Source organism: Syngnathus scovelli, chromosome 14, assembly GCF_024217435.2.
Source record: "Syngnathus scovelli strain Florida chromosome 14, RoL_Ssco_1.2, whole genome shotgun sequence".
NCBI lineage: Eukaryota > Metazoa > Chordata > Actinopteri > Syngnathiformes > Syngnathidae > Syngnathus > Syngnathus scovelli.
The window spans coordinates 9,091,767-9,113,083 of record NC_090860.1 but is presented as its reverse complement, the minus strand read 5'-3'; the positions used below and the strand labels follow the sequence as shown (position 1 = coordinate 9,113,083).

The window sequence follows — 21,317 nt, the reverse complement described above, 5'->3', positions numbered from 1 at the left end:
TAGCTGTTGCAGACTGTGCAGGGTGTGAATACACAGGAAGGGATGAAAGCGGCTGTTAATCTTTGTCAGTGGTGCCAGGGCGGCTAGGGGGGTGAGGTGGGTGGGATAAACTGCAGTCTGCACAACCCAAGGAAAATATGTCTTCATAATCATCTGTCACCTATTAGATGAAAAAGTGAATTTTTGTGCTGAGGTAACCCCACCCCCTCCCCCCTTCGCCTTGCATGTTGAATCAGGTTTACCATAGAACAACATATAGCACATGAAGCTACCATTTAGCCACTCTCAAACAAAAGGAGGTCAAAAGCTAAGGATTTAGCTTTGACTCTCATTTCCAATTCTTTCCTCCAGGGCTTCTAATTGGCTCCTCCATCTCATCGACTGACAATTGGGTCCAACGGTGCCCTTTCCTTTGTCTCCTCCTCCTCCATGACCTAATGTTCATCCCATTTAAAGCCATATTAGCCAAAAACAATAAAATGAACTGTAAATAGAACTATAGCCTCTGACTTTTGCCCTCAAATGTCCCTCATTTATAGGTCCTAAGCCCTCGTTAAGATGCTTGTCTAGTCAAGAGAGCTTTGTGGCTTTACGAGGAGAGGAGCAAACACCTACAAAAGCCAAAAAGTTACAACAGGACACATGGTGCATTCAAGTACCCACTTTTGTGTCCTTTTGTCTTTGTGTAATTATTCAATTCTTAATGCAAAAAAAAAATAAAGCTTGTGTTAATCCGACTGGTTACACTTTCCTTATCTGCCATTACACACCAAACCAGGTTCTCCTGAATATTGATGAGTTTTTGCACCAACTGTTCAATTTATTCTTGGCCAACTGGGGAATACCATTTTTGAGGGGGAAAATAAGATTCCAAGGTGTCTGTGTCAAAGCCTCAATGATCAATTTTTCCTTCTCAGGCATAAAATTATTTGGTGCCGCATTGGTGGAGCCTCAGTGGCACTGAGCCATTACATGAGAAGACTCAGCTGCTCTTTTCTTCTTTATCTTACTGGAAATGTCAGTGTCTTTGAACTGTTTCTCCCATTCCATCATCATAATCTCTGATTTATTAATCCTTTCACTTTCATGCATACGATTCCCCATTTGGTATTTGACGTTCGAGGTGAGATAGAAACAAAACAGCAGTTTATGGAACAAACATATTTTAAAGGTCTTGGTGCAACATGTTTGGCACATGCTGTGGAGGATATTGCAGAAGCCAATTGAAAGTCACATCCCTCACTGTCCACTTTAACTAGGATTCATTTATCTATATCCAATAAATCTTAGCCTGGAGGGGTTGGGCTTTTTTTTCTTGCATATACTGAGAGATGGCAGACTATTCACAGGCTGGAAGAAAGCAGGCAGCCAGTCAGTTCGAATCGCCAATACTTTCCTGTGATAAGATTCACTCAGCAAGATAAGAGTGTTAGTTCTTCCTTTCCATTTCAGGATTTTAAAATGGTTGGAAAGGAGTGGTTTTTTTTCTTGATTTGTGAAACATTGGATTGTGAATGTGAAATAATGGATGCTTGCCACTTTGCTCAACACTCCAAGGATGAATCACTTTATGATGGGGGGGGGGGGGCAAAGCGGGACAGCAGCCAGAATTTCAGACTGGGTACTCTTGATTGTTTTTAGTGAATTAAGAAAAGGAAGACTGAGAAAATGATATATACTTATACAAAGTCAACTTGTGTGATTAACCTCAATTATTTGCTCCATCTGACTATTTCTGCTTGGCCTTTCTTGTTTCTACAGATCTTTGGCTGTATATACTTTATGCATTTGGGAACATGAGGTCATGATTGCTCAATCACCACCGAAGCGTAGCATCGGTCCGCTCTTGTTTTGGCATCATGGACATTTGTCGGCTTGCACGGATATGCAGATTTGGCATATTTGGAGAGGAGCCATATGGGCTGCATTGTTTGAGTGTTGGTAATACATTTATTTGATTCCCCCTGCTCATCTCTGGGTCAAAAGGGTGTTTGATGGTGTCGAGGGTAGCCCATCAATAAGACGGTGTCTAGTGATTTTAGCCCAGGGTGGTTTCCTCTTATTGATTCTCCAAAAGCCAGCACCTCACCTGAACGACTTCCTTGTCAGTCAATCCCGAGCATCTGCTGATATGGCATTCCTGGCAGCCTATCCAGCTAACAACATGGTTTTGTGAGCATTCCTTTCATAGATCCAAGACAAATTCGGAGCGTCTCCAAATGTGAGCCAGTCTGAAGCATTGTGCTGTAGTCATTATCGCTGCCTGGTGGTGAGCTTGGCTGCAGCTCAACATTCCCGTCTCCATTCATGAAGAGCCATTCTGGACAGCTAATCAGCTGCGCTGTGAGCGTTTGTTGTGCACAGTCTGATATCGCTCTCACTCATCTGATCCCTGCATGTCTACAAAGGGACAAAAATAAAAAAGAAACTCACTGAAAGGAAATGTCAAGGATAGTAAATGTGGCCAGCGGGGTAATTAGCTTCAGAAAAGGCCTACCTAAAGATCTCTGCAGCTGGCATGACAAATTTGCACAAACAAGGTGCAAGCAACAAATGATTTTTTGGAAATGAGGAATTTCTCTCTTGCTCTCTCTCTGATGCTGAACAAAGAGATTTTCTTTTGGGTCATTTCAATATGCAGCAATCATTATCTGTCCTCCAGGTCTGTTTGGTAGAAGACAGTGATGAAGCTGAAACGCTATCAGGGCACTTCCAATGGTGACCGCTTACGATTATGACGTCATCTTGACATATAACACTTGAAACCTCACTAAAGGGGAGACGCATTAGTCCAATAATGACTAGTTAGCTTGTCAGTGTGACCAATGTTCACATTGTCTTCCATGTGGATGCTTGGCAATCAAGACCCACCAGCGGAATTGGAAGCATGTGGCAAAGCTTGGAGCAACGACTCTTGCGCTTTGAAATAAGCTCCTGAGGCAAATTAAGTTGGACACGCTACAAAACAGCACAGGGAAGCGCGCCGAGGCTCGGAGGAAGCTAAAGGTTACGTGATACATCAAACCGCTTCATTACAATTCTGTGCTCGGCAAATAGGTAGGCAAGGGGTCTGGATTTTTTTTTTTCTTTCTCTGCTTCCATAGTCAATCCATCCAAGTTCATAAAAGGGGCACTGTGTCTGAAGAGGAGAAGTGCACGGAGAGCGTGTGTATATTTGCGCTGAATGTTCTTTCATCTGGCAACACTCACACTCGCGCTGTCGGACGCTATCCAACAAGACCGGGTTGGTCGGCGGCCCAGGGAGCTCCGTGCTAAATTGGCAGCCCGGGGAATACGGAGCGCTCTTGCCCTGATGCTCGCCCACGCGCAGGCTTTCATTCTCCTCTTTCTACCCTTGACCGTTGACTGACTGCACTCAATCTCACCGTCCAGCATCAATCTGTCACTCCAATGTCTTTGCCACCTTGCTCATATAGTTGCAACATTGCTCATTTATTCTATCCATCCTTATCTGTACATCATTTTAGATTAATAGCACCTAGTTAATTACATCCTGCAACAAAGACAAATTACAAATGTGCATATAATGTTATGAGTAACCACACCAACATGCTCACATGCATGTACTGTAGGCATACTAACTAAATCTGTTTGAAGTGTGGGACCCTAAAAGAAGAGAGGGCTCCTGTGGGCATTAAGTATTCATCTGACGTGCAGTGGGGTGCACTGCATGCATGTGCGCGAGTTGGGGTTAGAAGAGCCTCTGTGTGTGCGTGTGTGTGTGTGCGTGCACGTATGTGCATGTAGGGAAAAACAGTCCTCCCAAATTGCGCCGCAAGCAGCCAGCAATCGAGTGAGCTGACACTCCGTTGGGCTGTCGAAAGGAAAAGGGGATGGGCTGGGGGAAAAAAGAGAGCGAGAGAGAGAAAGCAAGAGAGAGAGAGAGAGAGAGAGAGAGAGAGAGAGAGAGAGAGAGAGAGAGAGAGAGAGAGAGAGAGGAGGCATAGCAGGACAGCTGCCAGATTTTCTCTGCGAGTAGAAGGAGCGAGAGGCAGACTAGGAATTCTCTCCCTTCTCAGCCAGCCAGTGGAAATCTTGCATCCTAGTCTGGCATGTGAGCAGTGGGAAGGACGTGATCCTCAGAATGAGCAGCCACCACCACAGGGGGATTAAGCATGCAGCCTGTGATGTGAATGCAGAATGAATGTGAATGAAGGGGCGGAGAGCAAAACTGTGTGGACTCTTGCTGGATTGCTGAATCTTTGGACGGCGGATGAAGTTTTTCGAGAGCAGAGGGATGGAAAGCTTTAGAAGTGCTTTAGTGGCGCGTGAAATGAGGGGATGCTCGGTCTCCTCCTGACCCCTCATTTCCTCTTTCCAAGAAGCCCTGCGGACTACCTGCCCCCCGCCCCCCCTCCTCACACATTGGGTACTCTTCCCGTGTGCCCATTCTCTCCTGCACCCCCCCTATTCAGTTCCGACGTCGCCCACACCTCCTCCTCCTACTCTGCATCATCTTCGCTCTGTGAAATCAGGTGGACCCTCTATGATTGCCATCGGAGTAAAAAGAACCCCGGCGCCCTGGCTGGCGAGTGGCCCCGCCTCGCTCCGTTCTCGCCAGATTGTGGCGGCATATCAAATGTTCAAGTGATGGAGAATGCTGACAACTCAAACATGGACTGCAAAGTTGGACTCTATCAGTTGTCTGTTTGCTGACTATCAGCTAGATAATGGATTGGAAAGAGCTGTAAGTATCCATCACAGTAATCCCTCTAACTTTATTTTATTTGCAGTAGATGAGAGCAGATTTCAGTCTGTCACTTATTCTTGACTTCATTTATTATAACTGCGCACGAACCAGCGTCACTTCTGGCAGTGAACAGGTGGACAAACTGCCTGAGCCTCTCCTCAAAGCTTATTTCCTTTGACTGATTGCGGCCAAGTAGGAGAGATGAGGGGAGTGTTAGCGAGAGAGGAAGTGACAAGTCATTCATTTCCTTTTGCATTTCCTGCGTATTTGTTATTTTTAGGAAGAAAAAAAATAGCCATAAATCAATTTTTTTTTCTCTTCTTCCTTACAAGTACATGGGCAGCAATTTTGATGCGTGAGGCGAATTTTGACCACAGTGGTCACAACAGTTGGGAATCAATAACCATATCTTTGTATTTCCTGTTGCTTCTTGATGCAGAATAAAGAGCGTAAGATGAGGTGTCTTGAGTCAATGGGCTGCAAAAACAGTAGCTCTCCAATGTAGCTTCACCTCCCATTCACCTCCACCACCATCATTTTTTTATCCGCACAATCCAGCCGGCATGCTCTCACACATCAGCCACTCCCCTGGGACAACCTTCTCCTGTAGCCCTCTTGGATGCAATAATTATTCCATCAGCCGGCAGCGTGTTCTCTGATTGTGCTCAAGGGTTGTCGCTGCAGGGGGGGGGGGCGTACAGTGGAGAGGTGAGGGATGAGGGGAGTGCTAGCTGGGTGGGGTGGGGGGTAGTTGTCACTCCAGGACAAAGGGAGGTAGGGAGGTGTGTGTTTTTGGCAGACCTGTCCGGAAGAGCCCTGAAATGGACTAATGGGGCTTGCTTGTTCACTTCTGTTGCTTCTCCCATGTGACATCCCAGCAACAACTAGACAATTTCAGCGAGTTGTGGAAGTATTGCACTTTCTGCGACCTTGCATTGTAAGATTGGGTCCAGCAAAGTTTGACTATAATCCCTGCAGACCCTGCAGAGATATAGCAAGACAAAAAGAAGTTGATGGGCCAGACTCAGCTGACCTTGTCTGATTTTCTCCATATGGTGGATAACAATTTTAAGGACTTTCCAAAGTGTGGCTTTTGTTACATCAGTTTTAAGCGCTCAGCAGCATATAGCCTACTTGGTTTGGTAAAAAAAAAAAAAAAAACACTGCATGTTTCGCTTTGAATTCTAAAACAGGAGAATATCGTGTGTTGTAATTGCCCTAAAGGAGAAACTCCCGATTGTTGTTATTGTTCCACATCTAGGAGCTCTGTTTGTTTGATGCAGATAAAAATCAATGCTCTTCACAGCTATGTCAATAGTACAAAAAGATAGTCCCCTGGGGGAGGCAAAATGGCTGTGAAGAAGATGCATGACAGCATCTTTCATTGGAATGGATTCTTGAGAATTTGTTCTCATGGGAAGATGAAATAACTGGTTGTGGCCTTCTGGTTCTTACGCAATATGTTTGGTGTCGTTTCATTGCAGGGCAGCTCAGAAGCTCAACCTGTCCTCCAAACGGAAGAAGCAGCAGCCTTCCCTGCTTCACCCACAGGAGCCTTCAATCTACCCCACCAACTTTAGCGGCATCCTGCAAGTGTCGCCCCCTCCTGCTCCACCATGCCTGCTCCGTGCCAGCTCCAAAGTCAAAGAGAATCCAGGGATGGGAAAGGTGAGACACCACCATCACCATCACCTGCACCCAACTAATAAAATAAAATAAAATAAAATAAAATAAAATAAAATAAAATAAAATAAAATAAAATAAAATAAAATAAAATAAAATTAAATTAAATTAAATTAAATTAAATTAAATTAAATTAAATTAAATTAAATTACATTTCATTGTACACCATGTATGTATGTATGTATACAGCAAAATTGTGAATTGTAATCCTGCGTGCAAACACACAAGGAAGTAGCATGGCAGCGAAACCAAATCCACAGTTGTGAAAACATGACCTCATCGCTGCACTTTGACAGAGGTAAATATACACAAGACACAAGAGAGGGTGAAAGCTGGGTGGAGACACACTGGACAACATGCTGAAGGCAGTTTGTTGTGGCTCAAACAGTCTCATTCTGATAAGCCTGCAGGAATGTCATGAATTCTCTTATTTGTGAGACCGGTATTCCTCTCACTGAATAGGCTGAAAGTGTGGAAAGAGACATTCATAAATTGCAAATCTCTTCTTGTATCAACAACAGGTTTCGGATTTCCATGATTGCCGCACTGCGCAACGACGTAAGCCAAACTGGTAGCGATGGGGCAGTCATTAAAAAAAATCCATGTAAACACATCACTCTTCCTCTGTGGTTTATTAACTATTGTTTGTCTGAGCTGGCGTCCTGTATTTATAAAACAGAAGTCCCTGAACAAGATTCAGTCCCACCTGGGTAGGAAGCGCTTGCTTTTTGTGTGCCAGGTATCCAGACAGTCGGGCCATTTATTGTGAACTTCCCAGTGAGACACACTAAGTCTGCGTTGTAAACAAGCCCAAAACTGAGGTAAACTGTGCATCTGTGCACCCAAAGGGCTTGTTTCCAAAGAGGTGATTAACATTTACGGCATTGTTACGAGTGTGTAAAGCTCGGTTATAATTCTAAAGCCATTGCATTTGTTTCTTTTCAGTCTTTGTGCCCATCTGTCTTGAAATTGTTGAGTGACTACGTCGTAATACTCTTTTAAATTGTTCCACGATGTGTCATGGCAAAAGTGGGTCGCGTCTACTTTTGACTGATTTGGGGAGGGCCCAAATCACACTAATGGACTTGTTGAGGGATCTCGGGGCAGCGAACCAGGATCCATTAGCACAGCAGTCCGAGGTGTGAAAGTACTGGAGTCAATTCTCTGTGGGTTCAAGTATGCCTTCTTTGCCAACATAAATATAACTGAGGCATTTGCTTGGCTGGTAGCCTCTGTGTGAGAAGCTGCAGTTATGTGGAAGCCCTCTAAATGTCACAGCAAATGTAATATTATATGCACATGTCAGTCATGGCAAAAGCTCTCCTGCTGAGTGGAAAGCATGCACTTTGCAAGAAATGGCTTTCCAGCCACAATGTTTTTGTAGCCCTGGTAGCAAATCATCTTACAAGTGTAGATCTTGCGGTTCCTTATGATAAATTCATTTTTTTTCCTCGCACAAATGGGGACCACACCCATAGACACGATAAACTGTTCCATCGTGCAGCACTGACTGACTGCATGTTAGACTAAAGTGGCACTCTCTCATACTCGGTAACCATGGCGATTAGATGGACAACATCCCTCGTTGTAATATGGTCAGGCGTGACGGTGACCTACGGACTGCGTAAATGTTACATTTGTTGTTCGGCACCTGATTTTCCATTTTCCAATCATAGACAGCGAGGGAGGTGAGAAGTAGGAAAAGTGAGTAGGTGCTATGGGGGGTGGGTGAGCTTCCCTTCGTGCAGAAAAACACCCCGGCAGAGCGCTAATCCTCTCGCATGACACTTGCTTCACACATTCATCTGCACCACTCTCCGCCTTGACTTTCAATGCACACCTTGCCGCCGCTCGCTGACACCATTAGGCATTAGGATGACCTGCCGAGTTTGCCAGTCAATGTTGCATTGAGCGTTTCCATGGAAACCTTTGGTGTCCATCAACTCTGATACAGATGACGTGATGTTAATGCACAATGTGGCACTGAGCTTTCCTTTGGGAGGCTGAGCTATATTCAGAATGCCTATGTAATTTATTCTCTTTTGTCAGTACTCGAAGCAAAAAAACAGGCCTGTAATTTTTATCCCTTTGTGGCAAATCCGAAAATGTCCTTCTGTCGTGTCTGGCCATTTTTCATGCTTTGTTATTTGCTTTATAATTGAACATGTCTTTTCCTCTCTTCTCTTTATTCCACTCTGGTCTGCAGGTCAAAGTAATGATGCGTATTTGCCCGTCTTTGGAAACGACAGACTCGTCCGAGTCTCAATCCTTCCTGAAAGTGGACAGCAGGAAAAAGCAGGTCACCCTTTACGATCCCGCATCCAGCCCGCCACACTCAAGTTCAGGACACAGACGCTCCGCCACTGTTGCTGTCCCAAAGATATTTGCTTTTGATGCTGTTTTTACCCAAGACGCCTCACAAGTAAGTACACAAACATTGTGTGTCTGAAATGTTTTTAAAGGTGGCATGCGGTGCTTCGTTCTTTCAAGGGTAAAGGAACGTCTTAAAGCTGACAGGGAGTGGCCAGGGGCTTAAAAAAAGTGCCGCTCTTGGGTCAGGGGGCACCCTTAGCAGGGTGGGCCTAACAGCTGGGCCTTTTAAGCCCTCTGGGGAATGATTTGAATCCACTCCAGTTATATCTAACCTCACTGCTAGAATCTAATCTCAGCCCTCGGGAAGCAGATCCACTGACATGAAAGACAAAAGGTCGGGTACATGTTTACAAAATGCTCGACGCTCTTAAAATTTGCTGTGTCTCAGGGAACGTTTAATAAATGCAAGTCATCATCTCCTTCATAATTTACGCTACTTGGAATAAGTGTTTGCCTAAGTAAGCTGCTGATAGTTTAACCCTAAAAGGTTTTTTACTGCAGAGCTGAGGCCAACATGCTTCGATTGTGCCGCTGGGACTTCACTGCTGGTGGCTAACTGTATCAGCAAGCTGCTGTGCTGTTAGAAGCCTTGTTTGCTGTATGATGTATGGGAGGGGCGAGGGGCGGGGGGATTCTGCTACCCGAGCGCGACCCCAGAGGGCCTATACTAAAACAAATTGAAAAAATGAGGAAGGCATTAACGCATGCATACACGACAGAGCAATGAGCAAGATTCGGCGATGCCGAGTAAATGTTTATTTAAAAATGTACTGTGGGTGTGAAATGATTTGAGTGCCTGATGATTATCCACAGGCGGAGGTGTGCTCAGGTACGGTGGCAGAGGTCATCCAGTCAGTGGCGAATGGCGCCGATGGATGCATCTTCTGCTTCGGACAGGTTAAGCTTGGTAAGGCTGAATGATTTTGAAATGTTTTGTTTTCTCCCCTCAATATGTCAATCAAAAATTCCACTTGATCAAATTTTCCCTCAGGCAAGACGTACACGATGATTGGAAAAGACGGCTCCACTCAGACCTTAGGTGTTGTGCCCTGCGCCATCTCCTGGCTCTTCAAGCTCATCAATGAACGCAAGGAGAAGACGGGCGCACGCTTCTCCGTCCGGGTGTCTGCGGTGGAAATCTTTGGCCAAGATGAGGAACTTAAGGACCTGCTGTCTGACGTATCGACGGGTAGCCAGCAGGAGGGCCAGTCGCCAGGCATCCATCTCAGAGAGGATCCCATTTGCGGCACTCAAGTAAGAACCAGCCAACATGTTTTTTTTACAGCATCTCTGCCGGGAAATGCTAACTATATTAAAAAAATGGCGTATCTAATTTTTTTTCCTCCCAGCTATTGCTGTCAGTTGTACTCTCTTGCCATCAGTGCCTTATTGATGGCTTTCACCTTACTGTTGCATTGACTCTCTTGTCAGCATCCATCAGCGTCTATTATGTGTGTGTGTGTGAGCACTTCTAAGCACAATGGAGGTATTATTATTGGGGGATGGTGTCGCTTTGAAAAGCCACTCACAGGTGTTGCTGTCAGATGTTTGGTGAATGTGGATCTGCCCTCACTTCAAAGTCGGCTCTTCTTCATCTTAGCAGCCACATGGAGGTTGCTTTCATATTTCTTTTTCTGTCTTGTCCAACTTCATCAGCATCCATGGTGAAGGCCTGCTTCCTACTATATTACATCTGCTAATCTTCCTCCCTCTGTGAACATATCTGCTGTTTTAATTGCCCCCGAGACCCAATCTAATGGGCAGAAATATGTGCTAGGGTCCAATTAAGCCTTCCTTTCCAGATCTGGTCTTATTCTCAAGCACCATGTGGATTCTTTTGCTCACCATTGCCTTTTCTACCCCCCCACCGAACCCATTTACAGCTTCAGAATCAGAGCGAGCTTCATGCCCCGACAGCTGAGAAGGCAGCCTTCTTTCTGGATGCTGCCATGTCGGCCCGCAGCACCAGCCGGCCCGATGCGGATGAGGAGGAACGACGCAACTCGCATATGCTGTTCACGCTACACATCTACCAGTATCGTATGGAGAAGAGCAGCAAGGGAGGAAGTTAGTGTCATTTTAATTGGGGCTATGCTACAATTCACTGGCACAGAGGTTCCAATTATTTTAAATGTAAACATCAATAAAAATGTCATACAAAAAAGATCATAACTTGGATATATATTTATGTTTAAAAAAGCCCTAAGGACACTAATGTTATGCCTGATTGAAAAAAAAAAAAAACTTAAATATGGAAACTCTTCCTTTACAATTTGTCAAACTTCAGCAGCAGACCATCCAGCCACTTAATTTTCTAAATAATTTAAAAAACTCCTTGGATTCTTTTTATTCACATTTGTTTGTATGTGTGTGCAAGCATTGTGTTACACATTTTTTTTTTTATGATTTGCACATCTGGAATAAGCTTGAATCACTTCACAATTTTAGTCAACCAGTCTAGTCAGGTCTGTGTAACTTTTCAAATCAATTAACATCGTGTGAGGAACTTTATGTGTGTTTTACTCACCGCTTTTCTCCCTCGGCCATTTTCCCTTTAGTGTCAGGTGGGCGGAGCAGGCTACACCTCATTGACCTGGGGAGCTGTGAAAAAGTCTTGAGTAAAAGTCGAGACGGAGGAGGAGGGGCGTGTCTTTCACTGAATGCATTGGGAACCGTCATCATGGCTTTGGCGAATGGAGCGAAGCACGTACCTTACAGGTAAGGCTCACCTATTACTCACCCCGTTAGTCCATCTATCATTGTATCGAGCAAGTCCTTGCAAGTTGAGCTTAGTTTGTCTTCACTGCTGCTGCAGCAACTTCAAATGATTTGTCCTCCTGGAAAGAGTTTTAAAATAAGCTCACTTTATTTTTATTGGAATTTATGCTAGGATTTACTGATAATAATGATCCCCATTAGGGACAGCAAATTGACCATGTTGCTGAGAGAGTCCCTTGGCAACATCAACTGTCGAACCACCATGATTGCCCACATTTCTGATTCCCCGGTTAACTACGCCGACTCACTCACCACAATCCAGTTGGCATCCCGGATTCATCGCATGAGGAAAAAGAAATCAAAGGTACCAAGATCATTTTATTACCATGGTGCATTTTTTAAGAGCGTTTTGAAACCATTTACATCCATCCATCCATCCATTTTCTGAACCGCTTAGTCCCCACGGGGGTCGCGGGCGTGCTGGAGCCTATCCCAGCCGTCATCGGGCAGTAGGCGGGGGACACCCTGAACTGGTTGCCAGCCAATCGCAGGGCACACAGAGACAGACAACCAATCGCACTCACACCTAGGGACAATTTGGAGTCTTCAATCGGCCTACCAAGCATGTTTTTGGAATGTGGGAGGAAACCGGAGTGCCCGGAGAAAACCCACGCGGGCCCGGGGAGAACATGCAAACTCCACACAGGGAGGGCCGGAGGTGGAATCGAACCCGCACCCTCCTAACTGTGAGGCGGACGTGCTACCCAGTGCGCCACCGAGCCCTACCATTTACATTATTTAAAAAAATCACCAACGTTAGCAGTGCAAATTAATTATCAAACATTATATTGCTGACGTACAGCATAATGCTATTGAAATTATATCTTCCATGTTCCGTGCCACGACTTGATCCTTTAAACAGGTCTTCAACCTGTAATTCTGGAGTGATAAAGCAAATTAACGCATAATTACCCCTGCAAATGAAAGATTATCAGTGCAGTAAGTAGTATTTCTCAGCTCCTCAACATATTATCGTGTAATCAATACCACTCCCTAAGGCATTGTGTAATGCATTTCTTTGTATTAGGGAAATATATGCTCCAGATAATTAGGCCCAATGACAGCATACATTTATTCCGTTACGGTTCCAAGCGTGATTACAATGTAGTCCAGACATGGCAATTTATTTTATTGACATTAATTTCTGCGTGACTATTGATGTGCACTTTTAACCTTGGTATAAAAATTGACGGATAATATCCCAGGAATTAATTTTGCCTCAATCTTGCTTTAAGATTGAATTGTGGCAATTAATATGCAGTACGTATAAACTGGTTTTATAGATCATATTGCTGACTTAATATTAATATTAAAAGTTTCCGTAGATCCTTCAAAAGTCTGTTTAATTCACTTGTGTTTTCTTTCCAGTATGCATCCAGTTCATCTGGAGGGGAAAGTTCCTGTGAGGAAGGGAGGATCCGTCGACCACCTCACCTCAGGCCTTTCCATCCTCGGACAGTGGCCCTGGACCCGGATCTACCTTCTCTGCTCAGTGACCCAGACTACTCCTCCAGTAGTGAGCACTCGTGCGATACCGTCATTTACGTGGGCCCGGGTGGAGCTGCGATCTCCGACAGAGAGCTGAGTGACAATGAAGGTCCACCTGCTTTTGTTCCCATCATCCCTTCCCTGAACAAGAAGAGGGCAGTCAAGGAAGGTCCCTTAGACAGAGACCAATTCTTTAAATGCAACACGTTTGCTGAGCTTCAAGAGAGGCTGGATTGTATAGACGGTAGTGAAGAACCTACAGCATTTGTTGGTGAGGGCAAGCGAAACCAGGCGAGCCCCAAGATGGACAAATCCAAGGAGAGCGGAAGCTCTGTTTCACCAAAGACTGTTGCAAGTATGACTTGCAACCAAGATGGCACGTCACCTAAACAATCTCCTAAATCTGTTGCTGTACAGCCATTTTGCAGTCCTGGCACTAAAACGAAAGTGGACATTTCTGAAAGGCAAAGTATACCTTCAGAAAACAAACAACCGGAATGTGTTCCCAATGTATGCAGAACCAGCGCTGATGGTGAGAGGAACTTGCGTTCAGAAAACAGTGTCGATACTGATCAATTGCCAATCGCTGCAACGGTTCATCCTGAACCAGTTGTAAGGGAGAAGATCTACTTCAACAAGAAAACATCTCACAAGGAAAATTCAGAAAAGACAGAACGATCGACCACCAGAATGCCCCCGGTTGGAATGAGCCACCAAGCAGTCAAACGGAGGGATCCTTGTGCTTCTCCAAGTCATCGGTCTCCGATGGAGGTTTGCCAGATCAGCTCCGCCTTGCAGGAAAGATGTTTTGATCGGGACATCCTCAGAGCTACCGTCACCTTGCAGCAGCCTGTGGAGCTGAATGGAGAAGATGAGCTGGTATTCACCGTGGTTGAAGAACTGTCTATTGGCGGTATTGGAGATAAGGGCCGACCATCCAGCATCATCAGCTTTAACAGTGATTGTTCTCTGCAGGCTCTTGCCTCTGGCTCCAGACCTGTTAGCATTATTAGCAGCATCAACGATGAATTTGATGCCTACACATCATCTGTTGGTGGAGCTGAGGTAAATGTTGAAATGGTCACACCGCTGCAGGAAGGAATAATGGAGTGTGTACATAGTAGAGGTTCATCTGTCAGCTCTTGGCTTAGTGAAGTGAGTGTCTGCACCCTGGAGAGTGAAGGGGCACAATCTTCTGATGTCTTTCTTCCTCCAGACAAGAGTATTGGACCAGAAGCCACCTTTCATTTTGAATCCCTTGACATGTTCCATCCTGGACCATCAACTAGAGAAGCCAAGAATTCCTTGAATGACAGTGGGTTTAGTTTTTCAGAACAGGACAGTGACAGTGTTGCCTCAAGCAAGCTGTCCTTGACCAAGTGCCCCCCATCTCCAGATCCAACCAAAGCACCCCATAGATTACCTTCTAAAATAACAAAAGCTCACTCACTTAGCTCCACACAGAGCTCCTCTATGGTTCACTCCAGTCTTCCAAGGAAGGTCAAACCTACCTCATCCATCCCCAGTAGTAGCAGTAGCAGCAACAGCAGAGATCCACTGAGGCAGGAAAATCCCTGGCAGCGTACAGACAACCTCTCACAAGCGCAACCCATCGGCTCCGCCAGCAGGTTTGTCAGAACCCCTCCCAGTGGTATCTCTACGGGCAAAGTATCCAACCACTGTAACAGTACATCTCGACCATCCAAGGTACATGGGTCTACCTCATCCCAAAGGGTGGTTGATGGGTGCGAGAAGTCTGCCAGTAAGAAATCCGAACCCCCCAGTAGAATGCCTCAGCTAAGAAGAGGTGCCACCACTCTAGGAACAGTGCCCGTCATCCATTCCTCAACGGACTACAAGGGAACCCAAGATGCTGCAGCAGCAACAAGCCTTAAATTCTCCTCTCTCGGGAAAAACAACAAGGCTAACTCACAGAAGTCAAGTTATCTACCCAGACCTGGTTGCATATCCCCTCCTCCACCACCGGTAAGAAAGTCCAGCCTGGACCAAAAGACCAAGATTCTTCTACCCCAAAGTGCCTTAAAGTCAGCATATGGGGAGGCAGGAAGGAGCATTGGGGCAAGGGCAGGCGTGTCGGAGGATGAACTTGAGGTTCGTCACAGAGTGGACTCCATTCATTTCAAAACCTCCAGCCTAAGATCCGACCATGTCAAAGTCACTTCTAGTCTGAAGGCAAGAGGAACGAGAGGTGAAGCCGGGCATCACTATGGGAGTCAGATATCCTTAGAGAGGTGTGACAGTTTGTCTCTGTCCAGCCCCCGAGCCGGGCTTAGTCGAGAAAATAGTGGAGCAAGTCTTGGTAGCGGCAGTGGCAAAGTTGGTAAATCCATCCCAAGATTTGGCATTCCTAATTCATCAAGTTCTCCTATCGCTACCTGCCCGTCATCTCCAGGAACTATAAGCAAAACGGGCCAGGTCAAAGCATCAGGAACCCCTCGAACATTAGGATCACTTAATAACAGTAAGGCACGCTCATTGTCCGCCAACAATTCCAAAGGCTTAAGTTCCTCCACCAAATCTTTAGCCACTGCTGTGACTAGAACTACCAATGCCAACCTTCCGCCATCAGGCAGAACATCAGCTCCTCGGACCACCGCTGCTGTCAGCAGCAAACCAGGGAGAGGGACTATCATGGGGACAAAGCAGGCCGTACGAGCCGCCAATAGCCGTGTGAGCGAACTGGCAACGGGTGGAATATCGGGCAAACACGTGAGAGTTTCCGGAGATTCCGACAGCGGTAACGACAGTGGCGTGAACGTGGGGGATGACAAATCCCCAACAGCTATGCTACCTTCTCCGTATAGCAAAATCACAGCACCTAGACGACCTCAGCGCTATAGCAGCGGACATGGTAGTGACAACAGCAGCGTGCTGAGTGGCGAGTTGCCTCCCGCCATGGGCCGCACAGCTCTCTTCTATCATAGCGGTGGCAGCAGCGGATACGAGAGTATGATCCGTGACAGCGAAGCGACGGGGAGCGCTTCCTCTGCCCATGACTCAATGAGCGAGAGTGGGATGTCATCTTCGGGCAGAACCAGGAGCTCCAAATATCCCAAAAAGAGAGCAACTGGTGAGATTGAATGAATGACAGTTTTACTCATTTTCAGAAAAGTCAACTTGCAACATATTCATTTAGCAATGCCGCCTGGCAGTCTTGCTTCATTATCAAGAAAGGCTCTTTATCCTTTCTTTTCCATTATCCTTTTTTAGCAAATTGGTATTTCATCGTATTTTCTTTCCCTTTGCTAGAACTCCATGAATTATTCATGCATGTACGGGAAATCGGTGATGAATGTATCACAAGAAGACGTCTCAAACTGTGTTATGATTAAGTTAGATGAATTGAACATGAGTTCAGAGGACCTAGCTCTATTTCTTTTAGACCGTTATAAAAATTGGAATTCAGGGCCTAAACAGGACTTAAGCAAAACCCTCTAAGATATTTTCCTGTTCGTGAACCTGCAGCATGGTAACTCGGGAAAATCTTATAAATATGCATCCAGCAGCACCAGGCCAGCTTTGCATCATTTGCGACTCATACATATTTAGCCCCAGACTCCAGTAAATACTAAATGCACGTTTTGCAGGTTTCCAGAGAAGACGGCTAATTCCAGCGCCCCTGCCAGATACCTCTTCCCTGGGGAAGAAAGTAAGCACAGCAGGCCAGTGGGTGGACTTGCCCCCAACGTTGAAAGAACCTTTTGAAATCAAGGTCTATGAGATTGACGATGTGGAACGCCTTCAGAGAGGACGTCAGGAACAAGTTTCAGAGGTGCGTGGAGGAACTTTCCCGACATCTTGCTGACCTTGTCATGGATCATGTAACGTCTGGCTCTCACTTGCTAAGCCTTAGCAGGACTTTGCATCTACAACAAGTTGTGGGAATGTCTTAGCTTACTTCTTCCCAGTTTCTTTTTAAAGACCATGACAAGAATAACATGACTCAGACGTCTGACCTTCAGTCAGCTGAGTGGCAAATCCCCGATTGGAAATGTCAGCGTAGAGAGCCTACGAGCTGAGAATTTTGACTCCTCGGGAATGTTAACAGTTCTGGAGGCAATTACCGACAGGCTTTAAATGATATATGGACTGTTCTTGAGGGCAAGAGTGAGGATAATGAAATTGTGAGGAACGGCGAAAGAATTTGCAATGAAGACGAGGCTCAATCTGCTCAGCGCTCATCGTTGATTGCCTTTTATAGCTCCTCTTCAGTGGCTCATTGACTGCTCGCATAGCTTTAGCACAGAGATGTGTTAACTTCTTACGTTTGATTTGCTTTTAATTGGAGGACACATTTCGATAGTAAAAATAAAATGATTAGCACACTTTAGCTAAATATATTTGGATTAATCATGTTCCACATTGTAACTTTTTTTTTCTTGTCATTTTCAGCAACCATTTCATGATGTTGACAAGGTGAGGAAACCTTTGGCTGTCCACAAATATCCATTTTAAATTGAGCTTTTATGTCAATATGGGTGTTTAAACAGTTCTTATGATCCCCTAGGGCCTGTTGTATTTTAATAATAAGTTGAAGATGTTGGAGAGAAGGCAACAGCAAGTGAGAGAATTGAAATCCAAGCATGAGGTTTTGATGGAAGAGCTCGAGGACACCAAGGCCCGGCTCATGATGGATCCCAGCAAGTGGACCGGAGAGTGTCAGTATCTATTTTATTTATTTTTGTCTTTTATTGCTATACCATCTTCTGAATGACCAATATTGTTTTTGTATGAACAGTTGAAGTGGACCCGAATTTGGATAAAGAGTCTCCGGAGTACCTGGACATCTTGGAGCGAGTTACAGACGAGCTGGAATTTTGCGTCAACTTGTGCAAATCGCGTGTTATGATGGTGACCTGCTTTGATATCAGCACACAGCCAGCCGGCGCTCACGAGGAACCACGGGAAGTTGAAGTGTGAAGCCAGATGGAAGTCGATTAGGAAAGGAGTCGTGAGGAAGTGAAAGGATGGTGAAATGTAGTAGCCACTGCATTGAAGAAGGCAAGAAGGCGTCTTTGCATGAGAACAGGAAATCGTAAACCACTTTGCGAGAGTGCCTCGTTGTCCAGGGACATGTTTGAAGGCAGTGAAACGAAACGTGAGCACAAATGCATAACAGTGGCCATTAGAGGAGTCAATGAACACCTGGAAGTGCCTTTTTTAAAAATTGTTTCATGTCATTGTTTTTCATTTGGTGCCGTCGGCATACCTAAGCAAACCCTGAACATATTGCTTTTAAGAACAAATATTTTATATTGCATTGTAAAGTGTATTTATGATTATGTGGTGTGTAAAAAAAATCTCATCGGAAGGGTAGAAATAAAAAGGGGGAAAAAAAAGAAAAAAAGCAATAAGCTAATGTTATTGCGCTCCCAGATTTTGCCTTTTGTCTTGTTTGAAACCTCAGTCAGCATTTTCGGCATTTTCATTCAGCCTCTTGCGCCTTATGTTCACTTTTGTAGTTTTCTAGATCTTCAAATTGGACTGTGTTTTCTGATGAACAATCTCATCTCCCATCAACCTCCGTAAGGTTGAGTGAATGTTTTTTTTTCTCGTCCCTCCAGTTGCCTTGATCGCAATGAGTCTCAGTGGATGCGCAAAGGTCGAGCAGCAGTTATGTACAGTTCATCGATGGGTGTCCGAAATGAGGTCGTAAGCCAAAACATATCAATCAGAGAGCCACTGTGATGGACAGTTAGCGTTAGGTGCTCGTTGGTGCCTCCACACATGCCCATGGAATGGTTTTCTATACAAGCCTACAATAAGAAAAGGATGATGAATAGTTACACTGACAGCAAATGGGGATCTTTACAATGTAAAAAAAAAAAAAAAAAAGTGGCACAGAGGAGAAAGCACAAGTAAGCCTGTGTTTTAGTTTTATTGTTTTGAATTTGTTACAGCTGAGCCTCAGCTCTATGCATTCCACTTTTTACTGACAGTACTGACTTTAAGTGCAACAGCACATTGGACTCTTTGTTCTGGATTATTTTATTTATTTGTTTTATTCTGGCAAGTTTTAAAAAAATGACATAAAACGGCTCCACGTTTTTTATGGTTTCCAGTGATATTATGCATCTTAATACAAATTACGTTGGTATTAGTTAGCAATCTGTATGTCATTGGAGATGATCACTGGAAATGATTGCGAACAACTTTTTGGGGTATTTTGTTGCATTTTTTTTATATCTGTAATAATAGGACTTTGTTTACTTTCTTTGACAAAGATGTTCTCTCTCAGGCCCTCTCTGAAGATGCTGCATGATATTTTTTAATCATTTTTTTAAGTAATAATTTCTACTCCATTTTTACCATTCAAATTTTTTACAGTAACTTCACTTTTCACTAATGTGGGTTTAGGCTTGTGAATGAAAAACCTATAATACCAAACCAAGACCTTTTTCCAAGAAATTATTTTATGTAAGGTCATATTTCATATCAAAACCCATATTTTCGAATATCTTTGTTTTTGTATAGGATTTTCAAACCCTGTGTAAAAATGTATGATATGGCAGCTTGTGTTTTACTTTTACAGTATCTGTGAATAAAATACTTCTTACGGATGATCCAGACTTTTGTCTTTTTTTTTTTAATTCGCCGTTTGACATGTGATTATGCCGGGTCACATGATCAATCCCTGTTACAATAAATTGTCTTATGATCCAAACACAGTCATCCAATGTGCTTGCACATAATTCTAACGAATATCGCCGTATTTCCGCATCATAAAGTGCACTTAAAACTTGTATTTTCTCAAAAACCGAAGGCGTAATATGAAGACCCGATGAACCAATCAGAGCACGATGCGTTTTACGTCCACCGATCGGAGGACTGGAGTAATATAGGGTACGCCCCTCCGCCGCCATTGATAAATTAATACTAATTGTGCAAAGCAAACAGCATGAGGACGCTCTTAAATGGCATCGACAAAGAAACACGCTTACGAGGCTTTCTGGAAAGCCCGAATCATTGCCGAAGAGCAACGTGACAACGACGAGACAATGACGAGAGGGAACTTGGGATGTTTAATTGCAAACTCACCCAACTGTTTACTTCTGATATAGAAGATAACTTTGGCGGATTTGCGTATAAATTTCCATCAACAATAATGTGAGTACACTAAAGTACATGATTTAATAATAGAATAAAGTACTACTGAACTTATACAACCGAACTCATTGCATTGCGTTTATTTATTTTATTTTATTTTTTTTGCATGTGCCCAATAATGCAGTGCGTCCTATGTGAAAAAGCCCCCGCAACTGAGTCTGCGCCTTTTAACCCGAATCTCCTTCTGGTGCGGAAAACAGTAAGTGAATTTGATTCCTTTTAAAAGCCATTTTCAGCCTTTAAGGAGCACAACAGACACTTGGATAAACATGTTAGGTATGATCATATCATGTTCTACGGAAGTTGTTGTCTGAGTGCAAATGGTTGCAAGGAATTGTGGCAGACTTTTTAGTCTAAGTTAAAACCGATGAATCGCAGCCAGCTTCTCCTCAGGGCTCCAATCATTTGCAGGAAGCTGCCAGTTGGTTAAGAACAGAAATGAGTTCATTCAACAGCAGGAGTTTCCCCTCCTGACCCGACACTGAGCCTGTGTTGGGGCTATCTGCTCACACTTCACTTTTAGTCTTGAGCAATCTCATCCAATTTTCTATTCCATTTATTTGCCACTTTTTATGTCTCTGTTTTCACTATCATCTCATTACTGGCAAATGTCTCTTTTCCAAACTGGATTCAATGTATTCAAGTGGACTTTTGTATCGCACATAAGATGTTCCATTTCTGCATGCTTGGTCGAATCTAAAAGAAAACACATACTTGCTGTTTTATGACATTCTGTGACAAAGTTAAACATTTGTGACAAGAAAAAGTAGTTTAAGGAAATATTACAAACAAAATATGTTTTCATCTTCATAATTTAAACAGATATGTGTACCTGCATTTGAATGAGGACTGTTGAAGATGTAAAAAACTTGACAGACAATGAAAAAGTATGTCAGTAAAATTTATAGACAGCAGTGCAAACAATTTTGACTGTGATAGAGAAATATGATCTTAAATTGGGTTTGTTCATTCAAGAAAGTCATTTTAAGAAATTGTCATGGGCCCGAATACTCCTTACACATCCTCCAGTCAGACCTTGTATTCATTGTTGTTTCAGGTACATGAAAGGAAAAAATAGTCCTTCTGAAAAATCCCAGTCTGGCTCCTCTGCCCTGCATCAGCCCGAGGCATTGTTAGCGGTGCTGCTTGCTCAGCT

General features: G+C 44.2%; 1 protein-coding gene across 5 annotated transcripts in view; it reads left to right on the top strand.

The window, feature by feature from the left end:
- Positions 1–19,617, top strand: part of kif26ab (kinesin family member 26Ab) — a 48,542-nt gene extending 28,925 nt beyond the window's left edge. For 3 of the 5 annotated variants that reach the window (XM_049740090.2, XM_049740091.2, XM_049740094.1), the window contains 12 exons: positions 6,196–6,379; positions 8,601–8,816; positions 9,581–9,674; positions 9,759–10,021; positions 10,651–10,834; positions 11,326–11,485; positions 11,687–11,849; positions 12,914–16,124; positions 16,642–16,826; positions 17,447–17,470; positions 17,562–17,712; positions 17,793–19,617. In XM_049740090.2, the coding sequence (XP_049596047.1) occupies positions 6,196–6,379; positions 8,601–8,816; positions 9,581–9,674; positions 9,759–10,021; positions 10,651–10,834; positions 11,326–11,485; positions 11,687–11,849; positions 12,914–16,124; positions 16,642–16,826; positions 17,447–17,470; positions 17,562–17,712; positions 17,793–17,974 (5,017 nt within the window). In that variant the 3' untranslated portion in view covers positions 17,975–19,617. Of the gene's footprint in view, positions 1–1,586; positions 4,709–6,195; positions 6,380–8,600; positions 8,817–9,580; positions 9,675–9,758; positions 10,022–10,650; positions 10,835–11,325; positions 11,486–11,686; positions 11,850–12,913; positions 16,125–16,641; positions 16,827–17,446; positions 17,471–17,561; positions 17,713–17,792 lie in introns of those variants that run through there. The other 2 variants (XM_049740093.1, XM_049740092.2) reach the window with 2 other exon arrangements.
- Positions 19,618–21,317: the final 1,700 nt, after the last annotated feature.